Source organism: Mastigoproctus giganteus, chromosome 9 (genome assembly GCF_048544385.1).
Source record: "Mastigoproctus giganteus isolate SK-2022 chromosome 9, ASM4854438v1, whole genome shotgun sequence".
Taxonomy (NCBI): Eukaryota; Metazoa; Arthropoda; class Arachnida; order Uropygi; family Thelyphonidae; genus Mastigoproctus; species Mastigoproctus giganteus.
The window spans coordinates 59,039,574-59,065,805 of NC_143583.1; the positions used below are offsets into that span (position 1 = coordinate 59,039,574).

General features: G+C 37.9%; 1 protein-coding gene across 2 annotated transcripts in view; it reads right to left on the reverse strand.

Moving 5' to 3' along the window:
• Positions 1-26,232, reverse strand: part of LOC150080271 (uncharacterized) — a 338,192-nt gene that overhangs the window by 68,815 nt on the left and 243,145 nt on the right. For both annotated transcript variants that reach the window (XM_090381061.1, XM_090381060.1), the window contains one exon: positions 12,543-12,628. In XM_090381061.1, coding sequence (XP_090237187.1) covers positions 12,543-12,628 — 86 coding nt within the window. The remainder of the gene's footprint in view (positions 1-12,542; positions 12,629-26,232) is intronic.

The window sequence follows — 26,232 nt, forward strand, 5'->3', positions numbered from 1 at the left end:
CGTCAATTGCGCAGCCAATGTAATACCCCTCTCACTAATTCCACGGACTTCGTATTGAACCTAAGCAGCAAACAGTTATCTGCGGACCAAGTAAACTTATTGACTCTTGGCATGACGTTTGCCGTTCTTCCTAAGCACCCGCCGATCACCGACATCGCCTTAGGTGTGGAAGCCAGCTTATCACACCTCCCAGAAGATGTAGCCAACACAATCCGCTTGAAGACTGCAGCAGTTCTACACCGTGCTCGCCCCGTCTCTTCTAACCTCAACCGTACACAGTTCTCTGCCCTCAAGGCATTGAAACAGGATTCGTCCATCGTCATTCTACCGGCAGACAAAGGCCGCCGTACGGTTGTAATGGATCACACTGATTACATGGCGAAAGCGCTACTACTTTTACGGGATACTACTGTATACAAACCCCTGACCATCAACCCCAACAGAGTTTTAGAACGATGGGAATCAGAGGTGAATATCCTCGTCAACAGTTGGCTGAAACAAGGGAAGATCACACAGTCAACCCGTAATCACCTCCGTGCTTCCGGATGTCAGATCCCACGGTTTTACGGCCTACCGAAAGTGCACAAAGAAGACACACCACTGAGACCAATTGTATCCTGCTGTGGATCACCGACTTACGAGCTGTCTAAATTTGTCTCGAGACTTCTTTCTCCTCTGGTTGGCAAGACCACCCACACCGTTTCCAACAGTGTTGAATTCATAAAGAGGATTCGCACTGTATCCATCTCGCAGAATCAAGTTATGGCATCGTTCGACGTCATATCGCTCTTTACCTCCATCCCTGTGGAACTTGCCATTTCTTGTGCAAAACAACTCTTGGACAATGATAGAACCCTCAACGAAAGAACTGGTCTCACACCCGATGACATTTCCACCGCCCTCAGACTGTGCTTAACAGGGGGTGCGATCATATTTAATGACTCAGTCTACCAGCAGATACATGGCACGGCCATGGGTTCCCCGGTCAGCTCAGTCACAGCAAACATCGTGATGGAGGAGTTAGAGGGACGTGCGTTTGCACACGCACCTGATCACATCGCCTTTTGGTGTCGCTATGTTGACGATGTGTTCGTGGTCATCCCTAGAGACTCAGGTCAGCGACTTCTATCATACCTCAACTCACTATCGCCCTTCATAAAATTCACGATTGAGCTGGAGTCGAACAACTCTTTACCATACTTAGACACACTTGTCCGACGTGAAGGCACATACCTGAGGACTACAGTTTATCGTAAGCCCATGTGTGCTGGCCAGTTTACCAACTTCCGGTCAGCACACGCGCGAGGCCACCTCCTCTCCACGGCCCGAACCTTGCTTACTCGCGCCTGGACACACTCCAGCTCCGCTGATGAAAGACGCAAAGAGGTCACTAGGGTCAAAGTAGACCTTACGAGGTGTGGCTACCCCATTGACGTCCTCGACAGGTGTGATCTACAGACACGTGACATCGTGACGACCAGCTACAACACCAACAGTGACGAGCCATCCACAAGGGCATTCATCCCATACTACCCCAACCTGTCACAACAGATCGGCAGAATCCTGAGAACGCACGGAATAAAGTGCATCCAGCTCCCAGGCAGGAAACTGCGTTCTTTCATTTCCAACGTGAAAACACCTGTCCCCACCCTTCTGCAGAGCGGTTTAGTCTACCGCATCTCTTGCCGTGACTGCACTAGCTGCTACTTCGGAGAGACTGGACGTCGACTCGAGAAACGTCTCTCGGAGCACAAAAGAGCGATCCGTTTAGCGGATATAGAACACTCAGCTATCGCCGAACATGTCTGGACAACCCACCACGACATCGACCCACACCGCGATGTCGTGGTGGTAGACAGATCCCACCATTACCTAAAGCGTACCTGGTTGGAATCATTAAATATAAAATCTTCGGATAAATCCTTAAACAGGAACAGTGGTTGCCAAGTCAACCCGATCACAGAGTCAGTAGTTCTGTCATTGGACAAGCGCTGGCCACGTCATCATGCGTCACAGCCGCAGACGTCAACAAACAATTAACCTCGCGTCTCACGCACCTGGCAGTGCACATCTTCATTCCAACTGCCATTCATGTATTTTAATTCTGACGAAGGCTACCATATAGCCGAAAGCTCATATATATTTCTACTTTATCTGTACGCTCTGTGTTTAAGCCACAATAAAATTCTTCAGAAAGAGAATGTAGCATCTGCTGACCCAGGTCAGAGATGGATGAGGATTGAACCTAATCCCAGATAAAGCCTGCAGTATACTTAAGGAGTCGGTATACATCACACACCTTTGGTACTTGTGGGCTTTTTTTTTATGTGGTCCAAGGCTAATTCTATGGCATACAACTCAGCTGTATATATGCTGCATTTGTGGGGGAGCCCCCCAGATATAGTGTTATCTGGGAAGATGGCAGCAGATCCGACAGATGACACTGACCTTGAGCCATCAGAAAAGATGGGCAAGAAGTCAGAGTACTTGGCTCAGTGGGCAGCATAGAGTTGGTAGACAGAAGATGGGGCAATGGCCTTACCCCAATTTTTAATGGAAAGGTCACAGGATGGTAAGCGAGCATGCCAAAGTGGAGGTGGCTGCCTTGGTGACTGGGCAACATTGTCTACCGTGATATTAAGCTCTCTGAGGAGGTCTTGGACATGGATACCAAAGGGACCATTGGCAATCTGAATGGGTGTTATGAACAGTTTCCTATAGTGGCTTGAAGATGGTTGTCTGGCAGGGGTTTCAGGTTTTAAGTATGTGTTAGTGACAACTGCTTTCACTGTAGGGACAGTGATGGTTCACTTGCTTTGACATATAAACTCTGGACTGGGGATGTTCTGAAAGCTCCAGTAGCAATACGGATGGCGTGATGATGGACTGGTTCTAGCCATCATAGTATGCTGTTTCTTGCCGATGCGTACACTTGGGACCCATAATCTAATTTAGAATGGACAAGCGCATGATATAGGCGGAGTAAGATGCAGTGGTCTGCTCCCCAATTATTGGATGAAATGGCTCATAGGAAGTTCAATCCTCTTGTGCACTTTGTCCACAGTTAATGGATATGCGGTAGAAATGTCAACTTACTATCGAATATGAGCCCAAGAATTTTGTCTCTGGTGCTACTGGAATAATGTTTTATCTGAGCTTGATTTCTGTTTCAGGGTGAAGGTTCTATTTGCAACAAAAGCGTATGCAGATGGTCTTCTGAGGACAGAACCTGAAACCATTAGCCACTGCCCAAGAGTTGATGTGGTCAACAGCGTGTTGCAATTGTATTTCAATAACCTTCATATTACATGACTGTGAAAAGATGGTAAAGTCATCGATGAGGAGGGCACTGTTTATGGTTCGAGGAAGTTGTTCAGTAATAGAATTAAGTATAATATTAAGAAATATTATGGAGGTCATACAATACCACAGCATCACAGGAGAAAGTCAGTTGACAAAAAGCCGATAAATATTTTACCAATCTTGAAAGGATCTGAACCCAAAGATTTCCCATGTGATGCAAAAGGAGAGCTCATCATAATCATTGCACTATCTGTGGAGGTATATTAGTGTGAATTGTTTCATCGTGACAATGATGTATGTGTGTGTCTCCACACAAGTGCAATTTTCCAGGAAACTGCTACTTTGCTTATATAAATCAGTTGCTCATAGGAGTGTTTTTTTTTTTTTTTTTTTTTTTGTTAGTTGTTAGCGCATTGGCTTCTGTGGCCATAATGCACTTCCCAAAGTTTTTGCATTTTTACTCTGATCCAAGCCCGAGGCGGGATTCAAACCCGCGACCTTTGGATTGCCAGGCAGGCACTTTACCCACCTGGCTAGCCAGGTCGGCGTTCTCAGGAGTATCAGGTTTCTAAGAATTACTTTCAAACATGAAAGGCTGCATAGCTGTTTCACAGATTACATTTGGTGTCACAATTGTTAGTATGCTATAATTAATTCTGAAGTTATGAATACAAATTAAGTAAAAAATATTTATGCTGAATTATATTGAGCCTAGAATAGCAGTACAGGCAACCCACAGTACTTCTACAACACAGTTTCGCTCTAACACGATTGATAAATTGCGGCAATCCTTGCACAACATGGTACTTCTACAACAAGGTTTCACTCTAACACAGTTTGAGAATTGCTGGAAATCTCACATATTTTGAGCTTTTGTGCTGGGAAAACCCTGCTATTATGTTAGATGCAATTTTCAACATTTCCATTCCATTTTGTGAATCCCTGCTGTTTACTAGCTAGTTATCATCGCCGTCATGATATTTTTCTAAAGCACATTTCTGGAGGTCACTACCATAAAACAATAAAAACAATTTGCAGTTTCTGGTTTATTGGTCTTTTCTGTTAGTGTAATCAATTATAAACAGGTAGTAAACTCGATCTCCTTGCATTTGCTATAGTACACAATTATTATGGTGAAATGTGTTTCCCCTTCATTGAAATCTTCAATCATATAAAAAACATAAATAAATTTTCAGAAACTCATTACTCTGTATCATATTTGTTGCAACTTGTGTGCCACGTTCTTTGTTATTAACTGCCTATCATTTTTACTGTTAAAATTTAAAACAAATAGTATGTTTAAATCAATTAGTTAGTATGTACATATTACAGTACGTATTATATATGTAAGCGTAAATTTATTTTTATTTTGCTAGCTGGAAAATATTCTTCCGATTTTCACGTATCATTTAAAGCGGGGGTCCACTGTATTTTGTTGGGAGATCCCTGGGTTAGGTTCTGTGCTATTGAACTATTGAACTTGAGCTTGTTTGAGACTTTTAAAGAGAGCAGAAGGTACACGAAATCTAGATGCAGCAGAAGAGATTGTGCTTAGCAGCGATGAAGAGAAAGAAAATTAAATGAACGTACATTATCTCACATATAAGTATCACAGTTTGCAAGGTAAGATGTTTGTTCAGTTATTACTATTTAAGGTACTACTGTTATAAAAATAATAGTTAAAATATTAAGTTATTACTACTATAAAAATTAAGTTTCCAATAGTTAAAAAAAAAAAAAAAAAAAAAAGAGAGATATTTTTGTTAGCTCTTGGAATGTAACCCCCCTTTTTGTACTGGTTCTTAGTCCCGTATAACCTGGTTTTGCATTACATGAGATTTTGTAGGAACCAAACTACCATGTTATACGAGGGTTACCTGTACTGGGAAAAGTGCCTGTGAGCTGTGATTTAATATTAAATTTCTCAATCTGTTTTATATTTTAGGAATTTTGACTATGTTAAAGTATTATAAATAGTGACACAGTTCTAAAATAAATAAGTATTAACAGTTAATGAACGAACTGTCTTTATTTTGCATGTCACAAGCAAGCCCACCAAAAGAATATGAAAAACCAGATGATGGAGCAGGATATTATCATATTCAGGCCCATCACCTGGTTTGCACTTGAACACTTTACTGCTACCTTGACTATTGTGAGTTTAAAACTTAATAGAAATGATTTTTGTGAAACTTTGGATTTTTTTTACTTGTTTATTACCCCACACACCGCTATAATGGTGCACAAATGCTATTGCATTTCAGATTATTTACCAAAAAAAAAAAAAAAAACATCAACTTTTATGTGCAAACTGAGAATATTTTGTTTCTCAGGATCTGCCATACTGCACATTCATTTCTTCAATCAGCACATGACAACAAACAATATCTAATGCTTGAGCCAAAATATGATATATGGATACTAGTAGTAGTAGTGGCATGTGATGCAAGAAAGCAGGTGTATGAGCTTATGCAACATCAGCACAGAAAAAGAAAAAAAAAAAAAAAAAATTACTCCAAATGCCTGTCCAGTTCCTCCTTAAATTTATTTAATCTATCAACTTCCACAATGACAGATGGAAGTTTGTTCCAGCAATTAACCACCCGCTGGCTAAAGGCAAATTTCCGCACATCTATTCTACGTCTATCTTTTCTTAATTTGAATTTATGCCCCCTTAGCTCGTAATCTGAACAAGTGGAAGGATCCCATCAGAATTCAGCGTGCTCAACCCATTCAAGGCCTTATACACTTCAATCAGATCACCGCACAGGTGCCTAGTCTCCAGCCACTGCAATTTGCAGAACTTAAGCCTCTCTTGGTAAGAGGATACCTTCATTCCCCTCACCGATCTTGTTGCCCTTCTCTGTACACGTTCAAGCAAATCTACATCCTTCCCAAAATGAGGCTTCCAGACCTGTACGCAGTACTCAAGACGTACTGACCATTGCCTTATACAGAGGGACAATCACCTCCTTTTCCCTGCTAGCAAAATCCCTATATATCATTGACAAAACCCCATGACATGCTCTAGCAGCCTGTCTGCATTGCTCAGAAAACTTCATATCTGACTGCACAATTACTCCCAGGTCTTTTTCATTTTCTACCACCTTAAGTGTAGTACCTCTGGTACTACACTTAAGGTGGTAGAAAATGAAAAAGACCTGGGAGTTTCTCTGGGGTTATTTCTACCCATATGCAGTACTTTGCATTTGTCAAGGTTAAACTTCAGTTGCCACTTCTTAGCTCATCTGCCCAAATTATCTAGATGCTGTTGCAGTAGCACACTGCCATTACTATCATTAACAACCCTGCCAATCTTTGTATCATTTGCAAACTTCGACACTAAGCCTGATATACCTTCATCAATATCATTGATAAATACAGTAAATAAAAGGGTTCCATTCCAAAGTATGAAATGTATAAGAAAAACTAGTCTAAAATTTTGTCTATGTATGTATTATAGCTACCTTCATAATATGACTATGTACATAGACAGTACATAGTGAAATGCAAGCATATGGCATCGAAATGAAAATAAGAAACACTTTAATATTAAATGTAATATTTATTAGAAATTTCAAACAAATCTTTCAAACTAGCGCCTTTGCTAACTAAAATAACTTATCCGCCAGTGCTATTACCAGTTTCGCTTAAGTGTTGATAAAGGAGTTTTGCCTCTTCACGAATAATGAGTGAAATTAACGGAATTTTATTTTGAGTTCGGTCTTCTATCCACAGATTTAAAGCTTTTCCATTTTTTTCTAATTTAACATCATGAGTTACAGAGCAAATTTTTGAAGCAATTAGAGCGTTTTCATGGACACTATGGCGGATTTTTTCTTCCGATTTCTTGATTGATCGTACCGTTGAATCATTGATTTTATAATGTTTTGCCACTGAAAAGACACTTTCACCATTAGAAATTTTGTCTAATAACTCAATTTTATTCGCCAATGTCATCACCTTCTTTGATAATTTCACATTCACATTTCCCTTGTTATTCGTAGGCATATTTTTGTATGGGTTAGAAAGAACTTGTGCAAATAACGTCACTTTCTTCCGTTAACACACTCGAAAAAGTCTGTTTTACACTGCGAAATGGTAGATTTATCAATTTTGTAAGCATATCAATTTATAAATTGATAAATTTAATAATAATTTAATAAATTTATCAATTTATAAATTGATAAATTTATTCAATTTTAAAAGCATATAAATTAAAAACAAACGACGAAACCTTCCATGGCAAGCACATAACACATACCGAACAAGGATTAGTGAGAAACATCCACACTCACGATTTTGTCGCCCCCTCTCCCCCAACCCACTGAGCACTGTTTTGACGGTGAAAGATAATTTTAGCCAAGCCCATGTTTTTTTATGGCAGAAAATGTTCACGGTGCTTTAAAATTCACATTTTTTTAGGCTTCATTTTATATTAAATCAGCGACCGCAAATAGCAGGGGTTTACTGTATACAAAACAACAGAGGACCCAACACCGAACCCTGTGGGACTCCACTAATAACATTAGTCCATGAAGAGCAGCACCCATTAATTACCACCCTCTGTCTTCTCCCATTCAACCATTCTGCTCCAATTTGTACAATAGTCATGCACAACAGTGTCAAAAGCTTTCCTGAAATCCAAATATAAGATATTAAAATTATTTTTTGCATCCAGTTCCTTTGTAACCACATCATAATATCCTATCAAATTTGTCAGACAAGACTTTCCCTTAACAAACCCATGCTGTGTCTGAATTATTGCTGCAGTCTTGTCTAGATGATCCTGCAATGCATCTTTAACCAGTGACTCATTATTTTACCCAGAATAGAAGTTAAACTAACTGGTCTGTAATTACTCATGTCACCCTTCGATCCCCGTTTGTGAATTGGGGACACATTTGCCCTCTCCAGTCCATGGGGACCTCCCCTGAGTCCAAGGATGCTCTCATAATTATGGCTAAGGGTTTGCTTATTTGCTTTGCCATCTCCTTTAATATAACTGGATAGATCCTATCCACCCCATGTGCCTTTCTTATGTTTAACTTCAACAATTTCTCCTCCACTTTGCTCTCAGTTATTACAAAATCATTAAGCACCCTGCTACAATTTGATAACCTTCTGCAATTTTCAAACCTTAATAACTCTTCATGTGTGAATGTAGATGCAAAATACTCATTCAGTTTGAGTCCAATGTAACATGTAAAGAAAAAAAATAAAATAAAAATAAAAAAAAATAAATAAATAAAATAATAATAACAATAATTGCCAGATTTCTATTAGTCTGATTTTAATCAAATGTGGAAAGGATTGACAAATTATTCTAAAATAGCTAACTGTAAGGTTCCACCCACTGACAATCAAGTTGTTATATGTTGATAGATTAAAAAAGAATTTCTATTGGTCCAATTTTAATGAAATTTGGGATGATTTGACAAACCTTTCTAAAAGAGCCAAATATAAAATTTTATGAAAATCCATCCACTAGGAGTCAAGTTATTACATGCAGATTGATATTGTGAAAACAATGTGCTTTATGCCTATGCAACATGCCTAAAAATAAATAATGTGATTAATGGAATTTTTTTTACATAATAATGAGGAAGAGGATGGCAAAAGCTATATTTTTATTTTTTACTGCAACATTACGTGCACAACAGTACACCCAATTAGACAGCATGTATAAAACCAAAAGGTAACACTGGTAAACACTAAAAATGTTTCTGGCTTGAAGATAGTCAATTCTTCTTAATTTCAGCATGAGAAAAACGAATATAACACTTAAAATTCCTAGCTAGCTCTTGGTTCCATGATATTACCTCTCTTATGATTTAGGGGAATATTGGTGAATACTAGGGAATTTTGGAGTCTAGAGAATAGATAGGTTGGTAACACTGAAACAGGAACCGATATGCCATGTTTTTGTTTGTTTGTTTTTTTTTGCATTTCTGTGTATCATTTACCTTGCAAGTGATGTTCATTTCAGTTATTTTTTTTTTTTTTTAGGTTTATGGACAAAAATTCCATAAAAAGCCAGGATGCCAGTGTTGACAATTTTTGTTGTGTGTGTGTTGATGTGACATTTTTCCCTCAGAAACGCCAATTGACTCCACTTGTGAAGACGGCCTACTACCATTATTTTGGCTGTAAGGTAGGGGATGAAGACAAACCCTGGGCACCTCATATTTGCTGCAACACGTGCTCTAAATCTCAGTGGACGGCTGAATAACAAAGGATGTTCAATGCCTTTTGCCATCCCAATGATTTGGAGGGAGCCTTCAAATCATGTAAATGACTGTTATTTCTGCATGGTGCCCACTCTTCAGCATGGCATGTAAAAAAAAAAAAAAAGGAAGTGGACTTGGAATACCCCAACATCCTGTCCTATCCAACCAGTGGTACATGGGGATGGTCTGCCTGCACCTCACTCTCCAGAAGAGTACACTTTGGAGTCTGATGAAGATGGGGACAGTGTAAGGAACGATGGTCAACCTGGGCCTTCAACATCACAGGATCCTGATATTGTGCCAGAACCTGAGTCGCTGAGTGAGACACACAGAATCACTCAAGGTGAATTAAGTGATCTAATTTGAGACCTGGATCTATCGAAAGATAAAGATAAAGCAGAGCTTCTGGGATCAAGGCTCCAACAGTGGAATCTTCTGCAATCAAATGCCAAGGTGTCCATATGTACAAGAGCAGGCAGAATGCTTTGACACCATATTTTAAAAGTGAAAATAACCTTATTGTTTGTTGTGATGTCAATGGTTTCATGACAGCTTTGAATGTGAGCACAACTCACAGGACTGGAGGTTATTCATAGACTCATCAAAGCTAAGTTTAAAAGCTGTTTTGCTCCACAATGGCAACACTCTTCCTTCAATTCCTCTAGGCCATGCTGATCTGCCAGATTTTTTTTTTTCTGGCTAGGGGTTGCTTTACTCAATAAATGAAAAAAAAAAAAAAAGTTCACATAAAGGAAACATATGATAATATGAAATTAATTCTGGAAGCAATGAAGTACAAAGACCACCAATGGCAGATCTGTGGAGACCTGAAGGAGATTGCAATACTGCTGGGCATGCAGTTGGGATACATGAAGTATTGTTGTTTCCTGTGTGAGTGGGATAGACCTGACAAGAGAAAAGGCTAGCCTATAAGGGAAAATCTGTGCCGGGGGGGGGGGATGTCCAGCACAATCCTCTGGTTGATCGAAGCAAAATTCTTCTGCCCCCTTTACACATCAAACTGGGACTCATGAAAAACTTCATTAAGGGGATGAACCAGGATGGAGAAACATTAAAGTACCCGAGAGGACAATTTCTACTGTTTAGTGATGCTAAGCTTAAGGAAGGAATCTTTCTTGGTCCACAAATTTGTGAACTTTTAAAGAATGAAAACTTTGAGCGAGTCCTCCAGGGTAATGAGAATGCAGATTGGGAAGTCTTTAAAAGTGTTGTGAATGACTTCCTGGGAAACCGAAGAGCTAGAAACTATGTTGAGAATGTGAATAACCTTTGAGAAAAATATCATTAATTAGGCTGCGACATGTCACTGAAAATACACTTTCTCGACTCTCATCTGGACTTCTTTCTTGACAACTGTGGTGCAGTGAGTGATGAGCATGGTGAGCGATTCCACCAAGACATTTCAGCAATGGAAAGAAGATAGGAGGAATACTTCTATGCTTGCTGACTACTGTTGGACAGTAACAAGAGATGCCCTGGAAGTGGAATACAAGCAACAAGCAAAAAGAAGGAGCTGTCATGAATAGGCCACATTTTGAGAAAGTACTTTCAGTTTCTGTGCAGTTTTCTTGTATTCTTGTTTTTTTATGTTTTAATTAAAAACAACTGTGATTTATGTTGTATCAAGGAAATGTAAATATGAGATTGTTTTAATATTACTTTTCATTCTGACTACTACTCAAATTACTATATTCTTAGACAATAGCGAAAGTAATGCATCTCAAAAACTAGAGCTAATAAAAAATTTCTGAAGTCATATTCGTTTTTCTCAATCCAAAATTAGTAAAGTTTGCCTATTTTAAGAAAGGAAACAAATTCAAAGAATTTTGTTGTTGAACAGTGTAACATGTGAAATCACAACAGGAAACAAAAATATAAAAATAATTGGCTGTACAAAATGCAGGACTTACAAAGGTGTGGGTATTAAATAGAAAATAAAAACTTTCAATATAAAAGTTTTTAAATAATTTTTTTTTTAAATTAAAAATACATAAAACAGAAGAACAATAGTGGGATAAATGATACAAAAGCTTGTTATATTCATTTTATAGGTATGAGTCAACTGAGTTATTGAATATGGTCACAGATGAAAGTCTATTCAATGAACTATATATTTTTTCCCTATCACTATTAGAAAGCTGTACATGGAAAGTAGGATGGTGTTGGATGCTCTTGGAGAACCAGAAACACTGGAGAGACCTTTCAACAGAATATATTAACTGACTGAGTTCTTTAAGGCAGTTAATATACATTCCTTTTTATACTTTGTAACAGCACCTAAAGGCACTATTAGGTCCACAGGAGAGTTAAAATTAGGTTGTCACTACAGTAGACAATACAGTTCATATAAATTCCACATCTGGTGAGGCAAATCAGAAGAAGCAAAATAATTAGGCAACATTTTGTGAGATTATAATTTACATGAAGAAATGAATATTAAAAATGTCTGCATTCAACACGAATAAATTATCACATATGTCTGGGTGATTAATAAGCTTTTGTACATGACGAATACAATGACTGGCAGTTCATCCAAAGCATTTGGGTAATTAAAGCATTATCACTTTAACCAAATTATTAGGGTATTATGTTACTGACTGCAAAAATGAGGCAGATTGGCACCTGGAAGAATGATAGGCATTCCAGAGATGGTGGCATATATCTCGACATCATCAGCAAACAGAGCTATTTAAACATGGATCCTTCCAGTAATATTTCAGAGATCAGCAATGAATATATCACACAGTAATGGCACTATAAAAAGTATCTGCAGAACTCCACTTGTTGGTATGAAATATTTAGTGTCCGACTCGGGATGACTAAGTAAATAAGATGTATTAAGAGTTATAATATTTTGTTTTTATACAATGTTTTAAGAGAATTTAAAAATTTGTTGATTAACTTGGGCATAGTTCCTTACATAATATCAAATAATATTCCACTGAAAAAATAGATAAATAAACACTTTATATAATGAAAAATACTCACTTTTGCTAAAGTAGACAATGATGAACCCCAGTAATCATGATTGATATTGAAGATATCAGATACAATGTCACTAATTTTTCCTTGATCTAGGAAAATAATTTCACTATATTCATTATATCATTTGTAAATAAACAAATCATCTAAAAATGAATTAATACCCAAAAAAAAGGTTACTTCCATTTTTTTTTTTTTTTTATAGCTGTCTGGATGACTTTGTAATATGGTTATTTAAAAATTTTGGGAAAGCTGGTGATAGCACTGCTTAGCATTTTTTTGCCCTCTTTCATAATAAATAACAGCAGTAGAATTAAAACTGATATATAGCCAATCCCTGACTTATGCAAGGATTGCGTTCCGTGGAACTCTACATAAGTCAAATTTTATGTAAATCAGAATTTCCCTAAATGATTATGTAGCATTCCCAACTATGTGCCCTGAATTTGATTGAAGCAAAAACGAAATGTTCGACGAACATGTAAATAGAATTATTTATTAATTTTTTTTATCTCATGCTCAGGAAAAATTACAAAAATTTCAAAATTATAAAATTACAAAAAGAGAGGAGACAGGCATAAATAATGTCAGCAAGTTTTACCTTTCGAGCATCGTTGCCAGAATTAACTCTTCAACTGATAAGCATGCCACTGCAGAAGTTGAGGGCTGTGGAGATTTAGAAGCGGTTTTTCCCAAGACACCATAAAATTTCTCTGCAGCTGCAGAATCGGCACTGGTGACTTCACCACATACTTTAATGTTTTGGAAACCAGCACGACGCTTGAACCTATTAAACCACCTGTTGCCTGTCATGAATTTGGCTTGGGGTTCGTTGTACTTATCCTTAACATCTTCATAAATACTTCTTGCTTTTGCTTGAATGGCCATTGGACTCGGGGGTACTCGCATCTGAATCTGATTTTCCATCCATATTATTAATAGCTTTTCCATCTTCGATATAGCGCCCAAATACTGTTTTGTGATCACTGCTGATCTTAAATGCATTGATCCTTTCACATGTTCTTTTATACACATGCTGTCCTTTAAAATAGTATTCACTGTTGAAGCAGCAAGACCTAATTCCGTGCAATAGATGACAAACTTTGTCCTGCCTCGTATTTCTTAATTAATCATCTTCATTTCTAAATAAATTTTGTTTCGTTTCCTAGCACTGTCAGCACTTGCACTTTCCATTGGTCCCTTTCCCTTCACCATTGTAATAAGTAAATAGGAATGAAGAGAAGATTCTGAAAATGTATTTATGTTTTTTATATGATTGAAGATTTCAGAGAAGGGGAACTCATTTCATCATAATACTGTGACGTAAAAACTCGCACAATTCCAGTTATCAGTATTATGGAAAATGCAATAAGATCGAGTTTACTACCCATTTATAACAGATTGCACTATCAGAAAAGCCTAAAAAAAACCGGAAAGTGCAAATTGGTTTTATTGTTTTATGGTAGTGACTTCCAGAAATGTGTTTTAGAAAAATATCACAAAGGCGTTCAAAACTGATTCTTATAACAGAACATATAACAATGAAAGTGTAACGCAATTTCCATTATAAAAATTACCTTTTTGAGAGATAAATAGCTTAGTTATATAGTGAAAATTTAAACTTCTGAGGTCTTGGAACGAATTACCAAAAAAAAAAAAAAAAAAAAAAAAAAAAAAAGTGTTACTGGGTTCACATTACCATATTTTCATGATACCTCCATTTATTCCTATGGGATGCAAAACATATTTCCACAATTTTTTTAAGTTTGCATCGGCCAGCAAAAGCTTGAGTAAAGTCGAATTTCTGTAAGTCAAGTATTATGTAAGCCAGGGAGTGCCTGTATATTATTATTTGGAGAAAGATTGGACAATCACAAAATACAGGTAAATTTTAACAGAAATACATCAAGCTAATATTCTGTAAAACATTAGTTTGATAATACCTGTTAAACTTATGGAAGCCAAGATTACTTATATGTAGATGGACTATTATACAATGATAATAATAAGATAAATAAATAATGTTGAATAAATCTGAGTTTAATGTAGGACTTAATTGTCAAACTGGGCACATAGTTATTCTCTCTCTCTCTCTCTCTCTCTCTCTCTCTCTCTCTCTCACACACACACACACACACACACACATTTATATTAACGTGAAGAAACATTAATTTTTTAATCATGTCTTTAAATGGAACATTTCACAGGAATTATTCCATTCGGAAATAAACTATTTACACACTTCGTACACCACAATAAATAATCTTAATAAACAAGCATTACATTACAAACGCTTTACTGAGTTATTTTTCACTTTCATCACTTGCAAGTGAACAAGAATCTGGTTAAGGGTTCACCGTGTAATGCTCCTTTATTAGGATTATTTAATGTGGTGTACAAAGTGTGTGAATATTTTATTTCTGGAAATACTGATTTTACTATTCCATTATTACCTGTGTTAAAATTCAAAACGTTTGGTTGTAAAATAGGAAAAAATAATATATTATTATTTTTTTAATCAGAATTTTCACTGCTAGTGTATTATACCAATGCAATTAATATTTTTTTCAGCATGAGCAACTAACTATTTTTTTAAACAATTATTTAAAATTAAATTTAAATTATATTAAAATAATGGATAATAACAAAATTCTTTATTTGAAAATGCTCTGGATGATAGTTATAGTGGATGATTGTTTTCTACTGCAGCATGTTTAAGAGACAACCAGAGGGAGTAATATCCTTGATCTGATTAACAGCAGTGATTATTCATGCATTAAGAATTTGCAGATAAAGGAACCACTAGGTGGCAGTGATCACAGTGTACTGATGTGGGATTTACTGCAAGATGCAACTACCATAAGAGGAACTAACTGTTGATGTTACCAACAGCAAATTCTAAACAGGAAGCATTCAAGGAATTAATCTTGGAAGCTGCTAGGCTTTTCATACTAACTAGGAAATACTGTTCAAGGTTTAGGACTAAATGGATGTCATATGAAAAAATGAGACACGAGGCAGAGAAGAAAAATATAGATTATCAGTTGACACAGAAGCCTATGGTAGACGTAAGCTAGTCTGTAATCAAGTCACAAAGGAGGTTAGACAAGCAAAGGCAGATTACAAGAAATCTTGAGCAAAGGATGCCTAGAAACACAGTAAAGACTTCTTTACTTATGTAAACTCTAGAAGGAAGGGGATGAATCAGATTGGTCCAATTGAAATCACTGGTTCGATTGTTGATGATCTTGCTCAGTTAGCTGACAAACTGAATGAGTATTTTTCATCTACTTTCACATGAGTAATTCTGTAGGGAAATGGAGGCCAGAAGCTTATTAAACTTTAACAGGGAGCTAAATGATTTTGTAATAACAGAGCAAAGAGGAAGAGAAATTGTTCAAGTAAAACATAAGAAAGACACCTGAGGTGGATGGAATCTATCCAGTTATATTAAAAGAGGCGGCAAAGAAAATAAGAAAACCCTTAGCAACAATTATGAGAGTATCCTTGGACTCAGGGGAGGTCCCCACAAACTGGAGATGTGCAAATGTATTGCCAATTCACAAAGGGGATCAAAGGATGCCACGAGTAATTAGTCCTTTTAATTTAACTTCTGTTCTGGGGAAAATAATGGAGTCTATGGTTAAAGAAGCATTGCAGGATCATTCAAACAAGATTGCAGTAATAATTCAGACAGAGCATGGATTTTTTAAGTGGAAGTCTTGTCTGACCAATTTTAGCATTAGCAGAGGCATACGATGCAACAAAGCAAGCTTATGCAGCATCAGCCAAAAAAAAAAAAAACCTCCCATTGCATCCCTCCATTCATCCAAACGCCTGTCCAGCTCAGCCTTAAATTCTACAACTATCTTTCCTCAATTTGAAACTGTGGCCCCTCAGGTTCTTAGTCTGAGCAAAATGAAGAATCCCATCAGCATTCAGCTTGCTTAACCCATTCAAGGCCTTATACACCTCAATCAGATCACCTGGCAGGTGCCTACTCTCCAGGCACTGCAATTTTCAGAATTTAAACCTTTCTTGGTAAGAGCACCCCTTTGTTCCCCTCAACAATCCTGTTGCCCTTCTTTGTACTCGTTCTAGCAACTTTACATCCTTCCTAAAATGAGGCCTCCAGACCTGTACACAGTACTCTAGATGTGGCCTGACCATTGCCTTGTCTAACGGGATAATCACCTCCTTTGTCCTTGCTGGCAAAATTGCTATATATCATTGACAAGACTCCATGACCTGCCCTGGCAGCCCGTCTGCACTACTCAGCTAACTTTATATTTGGCTGCACAACTACCCCCAGGTCTTTTTCACTTTCCACTTCCCTGAGTGTAGCAACACCCAGTAGGTACGTTTCTCTTCGGTTATTGCTACCCATATGCAGTACTTTGCATTTGTCAATGTTAAACTCCAGTTGCCACCTCTCAGCCCATTTTCCAAACTTATCTAGATCCAGTTGGAGTAGCATACTGTCATTACTGTTGTTAACAACCCTGCCAACCTTTGTATCATCTGCCAACTTGGGCATTAAATCTGATATACCTTCTTCAATATCATTGATAAAAATACAAAACAACAATGGGCCCAACACAGAACCCTCCGTAACTCCACTAATAAAATTTGTCCAAGACGAGCAGTGTCCATTGATTACCGCTCTCTGTTTTCCCCTACTGAACCATCCCTTTATCCATTGTAGCAGCTTACCCTTGATTCCATACCTCTCCAATTTGTACAGCAGTCTTCCATGTGCAACAGTATCAAAACCTTTCCTGAAATGCAAGTCTATGATATCAAAATTATTTTTGGCATTCAGTTTCTTTGTGACCATATCATAGTATCCAATAAAACTGGTCACACAAGACCTCCCTTTGACAAACCCATGCTGTGTCTTAACTATTACTGCCGTCTTGTCTAGATGATCCTGCAATGCTTCTTTTACCAGCGATTCATTTTTTTCCACCGGAACGCAAGTTAAACTAGCAGGTCTGTAGTTAATTATGTCACCTTTTGAACCTCCTTTGTGAATTGATGATACACTTGCACACCTGCAGTCCATGGGGACATCCCCTGAGTCCAAGGAAGCTCTCATAATTATGGCTAAGGGTTTGCTTACTTCCTTTGCTGCCTCCTTTAATAACTGGATACATCACGTCCACCCCAGGTGCCTTCCTTATGTTTAACTTCAACTTTACTCTCAGTTATTACAAAATAACTTAGCTCCCTGTTAGCATTTGATAAACTTCTGGCACTCTCCTCATTGAATAACTCCTCATGTGTGAATGTAGATGCAAATACTCATTCAGTTTATCAGCCACTTGAGCATGATCATCAATTGTCAACTCATCTAAGTTAAGTGGTCCAATCTGATTCATCCCTTTCCTTCTAGAGTTTACATAAGTAAAGAACTCCTTGCTGTTTAAATTTGCATCCTTTGCCAAAGATTTCTCATAATCTGGCTTCGCCTGCCTAACCTCCTTTGTGACTTGATTACAGACTAGTTTATACCTGCCATGGGCTTCTGTATCGCCTAATACTTTATATGCATCCCATAACATTCTTTTTCTCTGCCACTAGCCTCATTAATTAATCTGACTTCCATTTAGGCCTAAACCTTGAACAGTATTTCTTAGTTGGAATGAAAAGCCTAGTAGCCTCCAAAATTAAGTCCCTGAAGGCTTCCCATTTAGAATTCACTGTTGGTAACATCATCGGTTGATTGCACTGTACAGAATTTAAAAACTGTCTGAGATCTCTATAGTCACCTTTAAGAAAGCAAAAGCATTTCTCTTTAGCCTTGGTGGTAGTTACATCTTTAAATAATTCCCACATCAATAGATTGTGATCACTGTCGCCCAGTGCTTCCTTTATCTGCAAATTCTTAAAGCATGAAAAATCACTGCTGATAATCAGATCAAGAGTATTACTCCCTCTGATTGCCTCTCGAACATGTTGCTGTAGAAAACAGTCATCCAATAAATCCACAAAAGTCTTCTTAGTGTGTGAGTGACCAACCACAAGTTCCAGTCAATATCTGGAAAGTTAAAATCTCCCATTATAAGACATTTTGATTTACTGGCCCACTATTTCTCTGCACAATTGCTCATTATACTCATCAGATTCATTAGGCCTATAACACACACTCTTATTTTTCCTTTCCCAGTGCTTATTTCACAACAAACAGACTCAACACTGCATTGTTCACCAACATCAATTGGATGTACTTTCTTAGATTTTACGTGTTTCTTAACTAACAGCATAACCTCTCCTCCCTTCGTATCCTGTCTATCCTTTCTATACACATTGTACTCCCCAAATTCCAACTCTTCACTGCCTATTTCTGTGTGACACCACATCCCTGATATCCCACTTTAAGCTCATCAAATTTATTAACTATACTCCTAGCATTGGTGTACATGCAAGTATACATGCATCTGTTCCTGCTCCTGGCCACCCTAACACAGCCCATGTATTTACTTGTTCGGCTACGACTCCCAACAGTCCTAGAAATCTCCATTACCTTGCTTTCCAGTCTGCTGCCCATTCTAATAGAAGCAGTGCAAGAATCACTTTTTCCTCTGCTGCAGCCACTTTTAACCTTTTAGTCTGTGTATCCCCCCCATGCTAGCAGTTTTCCGACTCACCCAACACTGCCTTGATAGCATCAGCAAATATTCTCACACCCTTTCTATTTAAGTGTATCCCATCCCTGTAGAAGCAGTCTCTCCTGTCAACAATTTGATTGGATACTGTGATGTGGTCACAAAGGAACTGGATGCAAAAAATAATTTTGATATCATATACTTGGATTTCAGGCAAGCTTTTGATACTGTTGCATATGGAAGACTATGGTACTAATTGGAGCAATATGGCATTAAGGGGAAGTTGCTACAATGAGTAAAAGAATGGTTGGTTGCTTGGTATGGTGTTTAATGGCACATGGTCTACTAAGGCCATATTGCCTGATAAAAGAATTGTTGAGTAGGAGAAGACAGAGTGGTAATCAAGGACACTGCCTTTTGTGATCTAATGTTATTAGTGCAGTTTCCCAGGGTTCAGTTTTGGTCACATTATTGTTTTATATAACTATCAATGATAGTGATGAAAATATATCAGGCTTAATGTTGAAATTTCAGGATGACACAAAGGTTGGCAGGGTTATTAATGACAGTGTGCTACTGCAACAGGATATAGAAAAGTTGGGCAGATGGGCTGAGAGGTAGAAACTGAAGTTAGTACCTAGGGAAATGTACCAACTGTATGGTACTACACTGAGGGCAGTGGAGAATGAAAAAGACTTGGGGGTAGTTGTTCAGTCAAATATGAAATTTTCTGAGCAGTGCAGACAGGCTGCCAGAGCAGGTAATGCAGCCTTGTCAATGATATACATGAATTTTGCTAGCAAAGATAAGGATGTGATTATCTCTTTGTATAAGGCGATGGCTATGCCCCACCTTGAATACTGCAACCTCATTTCAGGAAGTATGTAGAGTTGCTAGAACACGTATAGAAAAGGACAACAAGATTGGTGATAGTAACAAATGGGTGCTCTTACCAAGAAAGGATAAAGTTCTGCAAACGGTAGCATCGGGAGACTAGGCACCTACAAGGTGATCTGTTTAAGGTGTATCAGGCCTTGAATGGTTTGGGCAGGATCAATGCTGATAGGATTCTTCCTCTTGCTGAGATTACAAACCTGATGGGACAAACTCAAATTTAAGAAAGTAGATGTGGTGCTGGAATAAACTTCCATCTGTTGCTGTGGAAGTTAATAGCTTAAATAAATTCAGGGAAGAACTGGACAAACTTTTGGAGTGAAATGTTTTTTTTTTTTTTTTTTTTTTTTGCTGATGCTTGCTTTTGCTTGTGCATATGCTTGCTTTCTTGTATGATGTGACTCTACTAATGCTAATGTTTAATTTTAATTTTTTTTTTTTTTTCTATTCTTCCTCAAGAAAAGAAAGAGCAGAAAAATCAGATGCAGTGTCAAAAAAAATAGGAACTAGAAGACACGATGTATACAGGCCAACTGACTGGGAGTTCCAAAAACACCAAATGCAAACAGACAAGAATGTGGCTTTAGTTGAAATCAGTTAATTGTAAAATCAAAATGAATATTATTGCATCAATATGGATTTTTGTTATTTAAACAATCATCTATATCACTCACCTTTCCACCAGAATAGAACTTGATTAAAATTGTACAATACTTTGCACACTTATAGTTAAAAGATAGTTCAACAAGCATGTACATTTCTTTTTAATGAACACAGCACATTAATAATAATTTACAATTACAAAAACTGTTTTTTTTAAATAATGGATTACAAAAGTTTCTGAAAAAATTTAGATTTCTTACAGCTGTACATTTTACAAACACACGGGTGGTTTTTCCTTAGTATACCAATTTATGCAGAGTTACTTCATTGTACAGTCAGTCCTCGTATAACACGTGTTTACACTGGACAAATTCTATCATACACGATTTATGCATTAGCATTAGTAGAGGCATATGATGCAAGAAAGCAAGCTTATGCAGCATCAGCCGAAGAAAAAAAAATAAAAAAAAACAACACTTCCATTTCATCCCTCTGTTCATTCGAAATACCTGTCCAGCTGAGCCTTGAATTTATTTAGGCTATCAACTTCCACAACAAGGGATGGAAGTCTGTTCCACCAACCAACTACCCACTGGCTAAAGGCAAATTTCCGCACATCTATCCTACATCTGCCTTTCCTCAATCTGAATTTATGCACTCTCAGGTGATTATTCTGAGCAAGAGAAAGAATCCCATCGGCATTGAGCATGCTCAAACCATTCAAGGCTTTTTACACCTCTATCAGATCACCTTGCCGGTGGTTAGTCTCCAGACACTGTAATTTGCAAAACTTAAGCCTTTCTTCATAAGAGCAACCCTTTGTTCCATTCACTAATCTTGTTGCCCTTCTCTGTACTTGTTCCAGCAGCTCTACATCCTTCTTGAAATGAGGCTTCCATGCCTGTATACAGTACTCAAGGTGTGGCCTGACCACTGCCTTATACAAGGGAATAATCACCTCCTTATCCCTGCTAGAAAAATTCCTGTATATCATTGACAAAACACCATGAGTTACTCTTGCAGACCGTCAGAGAACTTCATATCTGCCTGCACAATTACCCCCAAGTCCTTTTCATTCTCTATCACTGTCAGTGTAGTACCACAGAGTTGATACGCTACTCAATGTTAAACTTCATTTGCCACCTCTCAGCCCATCTGCTCAACCTTTCCAGATCCTGTTGCAGCAGCATTCTGTCAGTAGTGTCCTTAACAACCCTGCCAACCATTGTATCGTCTGCAAACTTGGACATTAAGCTTCATATACCATCATCAATATCATTTATAAATACAGAAAACAATAATGGACCCAACTCTGAACCCTGAGGGGCTCCACTAATAACATTAGTCCACGATGAGCAGTGTCCATTGATTACCACTCTGTCTTCTACTCTTCAACCATCCCTTTATCCATAGTAGCAATTTGCCTCCAATGCCACACTGCTCCAATTTGTGCAACAGTCTGCCATGTGCAAGAGTATCAAAAGCCTTTCTAAGATCTAAATATATAATATCAAAGTTATTCCCTGCATCCAGTTCTTTTGTGACTGCATCATAGTATCCAATCAAATTGGTCAGGCAAGACTTTCCCTTAACAAAATCATGCTGTGGCCGAGTTATAACTGAAGTCTTGTCTAGATGATCCTGTAGTGCTTCTTTAACCAGTGCCTCCATTAATTTTCCTGGAACAGAAGTTAAACTCACAGGTCTATAATTATTTGTGTCAGCCTTGAATCCTCCTTTGTGAATTGGGGTCAAATTTGCACATCTCCACTCTATGGGTACCTCCCCTGAGTCTAAAGAAGCTCTCATAATTATGGCTAAGAGTTTGCTTACTTCCTTTGCTGCCTCCTTTAATATAACTAGATAGATCCCACCCACCCCAGGTGCCTTTTTTATGTTTATCTTCAACAATTTCTCCTCCACTTTCCTCTCAGTTATTACAAAATCATCTAGCTCACTGCCAGAGTTTACTTCACCTCTGGCATTCCCCTCCCTGAATAACTCCCCATGTGTGAATGTAGATGCAAAATATTCATTTAGTTTGTTAGCTACCTGGGCACGATCATCAACAACTGAACAAACAATGTCAAGTGGACCAATCTGATTCATCCCCTTCCTTCTAGAATTTACGCAAGTAAAGAACTCTTTGCTATTTTTTTTTGCATCCTTTGCCAAAGATTTCTAGTAATCTGCCTTTGCCTGCCTAACCTCCTTTGTGACTTGGTTACAGACCAGCTTATATCTATAATAGGCTTCTGTGTCACCTGTTAATTTATATGTATCCTATGCATTTTTCTTCTCTGTCACACGTCCAGTTAGTTCATCTGACATCGATTTAGACCTAAATCTTGAACAATATTTCTTAGTTGGTATGAAAAGCCTAGTAGCTTCCAAGATTAATTCTTTGAATGCTTCCCATTTTGAATTTGCTGTTGGAAACATCATCAATTGGTCCCACTGTATAGAATTTAAATACTGTCTCTGACCACGGCAGTCACCTTTACTAAAGCAAAAACCATTCACTTTACCCCTGATGGCAGTTACCTCTGAGTAAATCCAACTTCAGCATGCTGTGACTGCCACCTAGTGGTTCCTTTATCTGTAGATTCTTAATGCATGAAGAATCACTACTGATAATCAGATCAAGAGTATTACTCCCTCTAATAGCCTCCTGAACATGATGCTGCAGAAAACAATCATCCAATAAATCCACAAAAGCCTTGGTAGTGTGCGAGTGACCAATCCACAAATTCCAGTCAGTCTGTGGGAAATTAAAATCCCCCATTATAAGACACTTATTTACTGGCCCACTATTTCTCTGCACAATTGCTCATTATACTCATCAGATTCATTAGACCTATAACACACATCAACTCTCATTTTTCCTTTCCCAGTGCTTATGTTGCACCTAACAGACTCAACATTGCATTATCCACCAACATCAATTGGATGCTGTTCTTTAGTTCTTTAGATGCTGTTCTTTTGTTTCTTAACTAACTGCATCACCCTCAGCATTTCTTGTCCTGTCTATACTTTCTGTACACATTGTACTCCACAAATTCCAATTCTGCACTGCTTATGTCTGTGTGACACCACATCTCTGATATCCCAACAATATCTACCTTTGATGTCTTCACTAGCATTTCAAGCTCATCGAATTTATTAACTATACTCCTAGCATTGGTGTACATGCAAGTATACATGCACCTATTTCTACTCTTAGTTACCCTAATACAGCCCATGTATTTACTTGTTCCATTATGACTCGCAGCAGACCTGGAAATCCTCCATTGCCTTGATTTCCAGGCTGCTGCTCAATTGAATTTCAATAAAAGAACTGCAAGAATCACTTTCACCTCTGCCAGTGGCTACTGTTAATCTATTAGTCCATGTATCCTCCCAAGCTAGCAGTTTTTCAACCAACTTAACAATGCCTCGATAGCATCAGCAAATTTTCTTGCACCCTTTCTATTTAAGTGTATCCCATCCCTGTAGAAGCAGTCTATCGTGTTAACAAGCGCAGACCAGGCTGAGAAAAATTCTACCCCTTGAGCCTTGCACAATCTCTCCAGTGCCAAATTGATCGACAAGGCTCTCATCATATACTCCCTCCTATCGTGTCTGGGCAGAATTTCAGACACTTTCAAATTCAACCCTAATTCATGGCTTTTTTTTCAGTGTTGACTTGTACTTGTTAAGTAATTCCGTCAGTCTCTTACTCTTAATATCATTAGTGCCAACGTGTACAACAATATCACCCTTTGTGCCCTTAAAAGATGATATCTGCTCTACAACGTTATCAACCTTTGCCCCTGGCAGACATACCCCAGTCCTGTTCCACCTATCCTCTTTGCACAATGTTTCCCGTTTCCCTGACAATAGAGTCACCGACAACAACTAGTTCCTTTGGGACCAGCGCATTCTGCCTTGGGGGTTGCAACTGTGTTGCGTTATGCCCAAGTGCAAGCTCTAGCATTGGTGTGGGCAGCTGAAAGCTTGATGGGGCCCTCAATTTAAATGCTTCGAGAGCATCTACCCTGTCTTTCAAGCTTTCATATATAGGCCCATAACAACGCTGAGTTGGCGCCTGATTTCCTCACACTCCTTATATCCACACACACACACAAAGGCATTCCCCTTGCCAATATCATGTCCCGTTCCTGATAGTTCCACAAACATCAAACAAGCAGTGTATTTCAAAAGGCTGTGATTCAGAGGACAACTGCCCCCCACAGTTCTCCCCTGAGCCACAGCACTCCATTAGTTTCAGCCTTCTGCTTTGCTGCTCTGGTCTGAGTCAATTTCTATTCAATTTAAAATAAAATTCCAATACAAAATATAACCCTAAACTTATATCCCAATGCAGTTATAACACTATATATATATATATATATATATATATATGTATTTCAGTATCAAATATTATCTCTGAGTTACGTTATATGACTTTACCTCCTGCCAAGTTATGTATTAATTTTTAATGTTACATTTGTAAAAACTAGGTCGTTATATGTATTTAGTTAAAAAAGTACAATTTAATTTATAATGAATTTATAGGATTAGTAAATTTTACTGATTAAGTGATACTACTATACTCGCTATCTAGTTCGGGGTACACATTGTATTGTATAACAATGGTGGCAAGTTACAAATGGTAAAATCTACGGACAGACACAAGGTATTAATTACTTTCAAAATGGCGCCTCCGTAGCCAGGTGGGAAGGAGCAGCAGTGCGTAGCATACGCTTCTTGATTAGACCGGGGTTCGAGCCCGTCACCACCAAATACGGAGGATGCGGAAAGGTCATTCAGGGAATGACCACCGCATATCCTGGAGCAATATGGCCTTAGTTGCTAATGCTCCTAAAAAAAAAACCAAAACTTTCAAAATCGCGCTATCTAAATTCAAAATAAACCACGGAGCTTGACTAGGTCTATAAGCTACTTAGAGAAAATAATTTAATCTAACAATTAAGTCAATAAACCAGCTAAATATAATTAAAAACTCGGGAACTGCAAAAAACTTGTCCAACATGTGGATTAGATACCCTTACCGATACTAAAAAATCTCTATCTAAGTTCAAATTAAACTAAAGTATTGTTACTAGGAATATAAAGCAACTCTAGAATATAAACTAATATGCCAATTTAAGTCAATAAAAAGGCAAAAATTTAAAAAAAAATTCCTGATTAGCTGGAGCTGTAAAAACTTTGCCTGTTGAAGTGTACTCTTGTTAACAATGTTCAATGTTTATATTCAACTGGCAAGGAAGACTCATGATGGCCTATCCATGATTTATCATACATTTTCTTGTAGAGGTAGCGAGGTCATAATCCCACTGTATAAGGCAATTGTAAGACCACTCTTGGAATAGTGTATAATGTAGATGGTTCGACTACTGATGATCCTGCTCAAGTAGCTGATAAACTGAATGAGTATTCTGCATCTACAATTCACAAATGGGGAGTTATTCAAGGAAGAGAATGCCAGAAGTTTATCAAAAACTTATCCCCAGGGGCTCACATCTGGTGAGTAAGGGCTTGGCACATCCAGGGTCCTGAGCTGGATATCATCATTCTTCTTTTTCTTG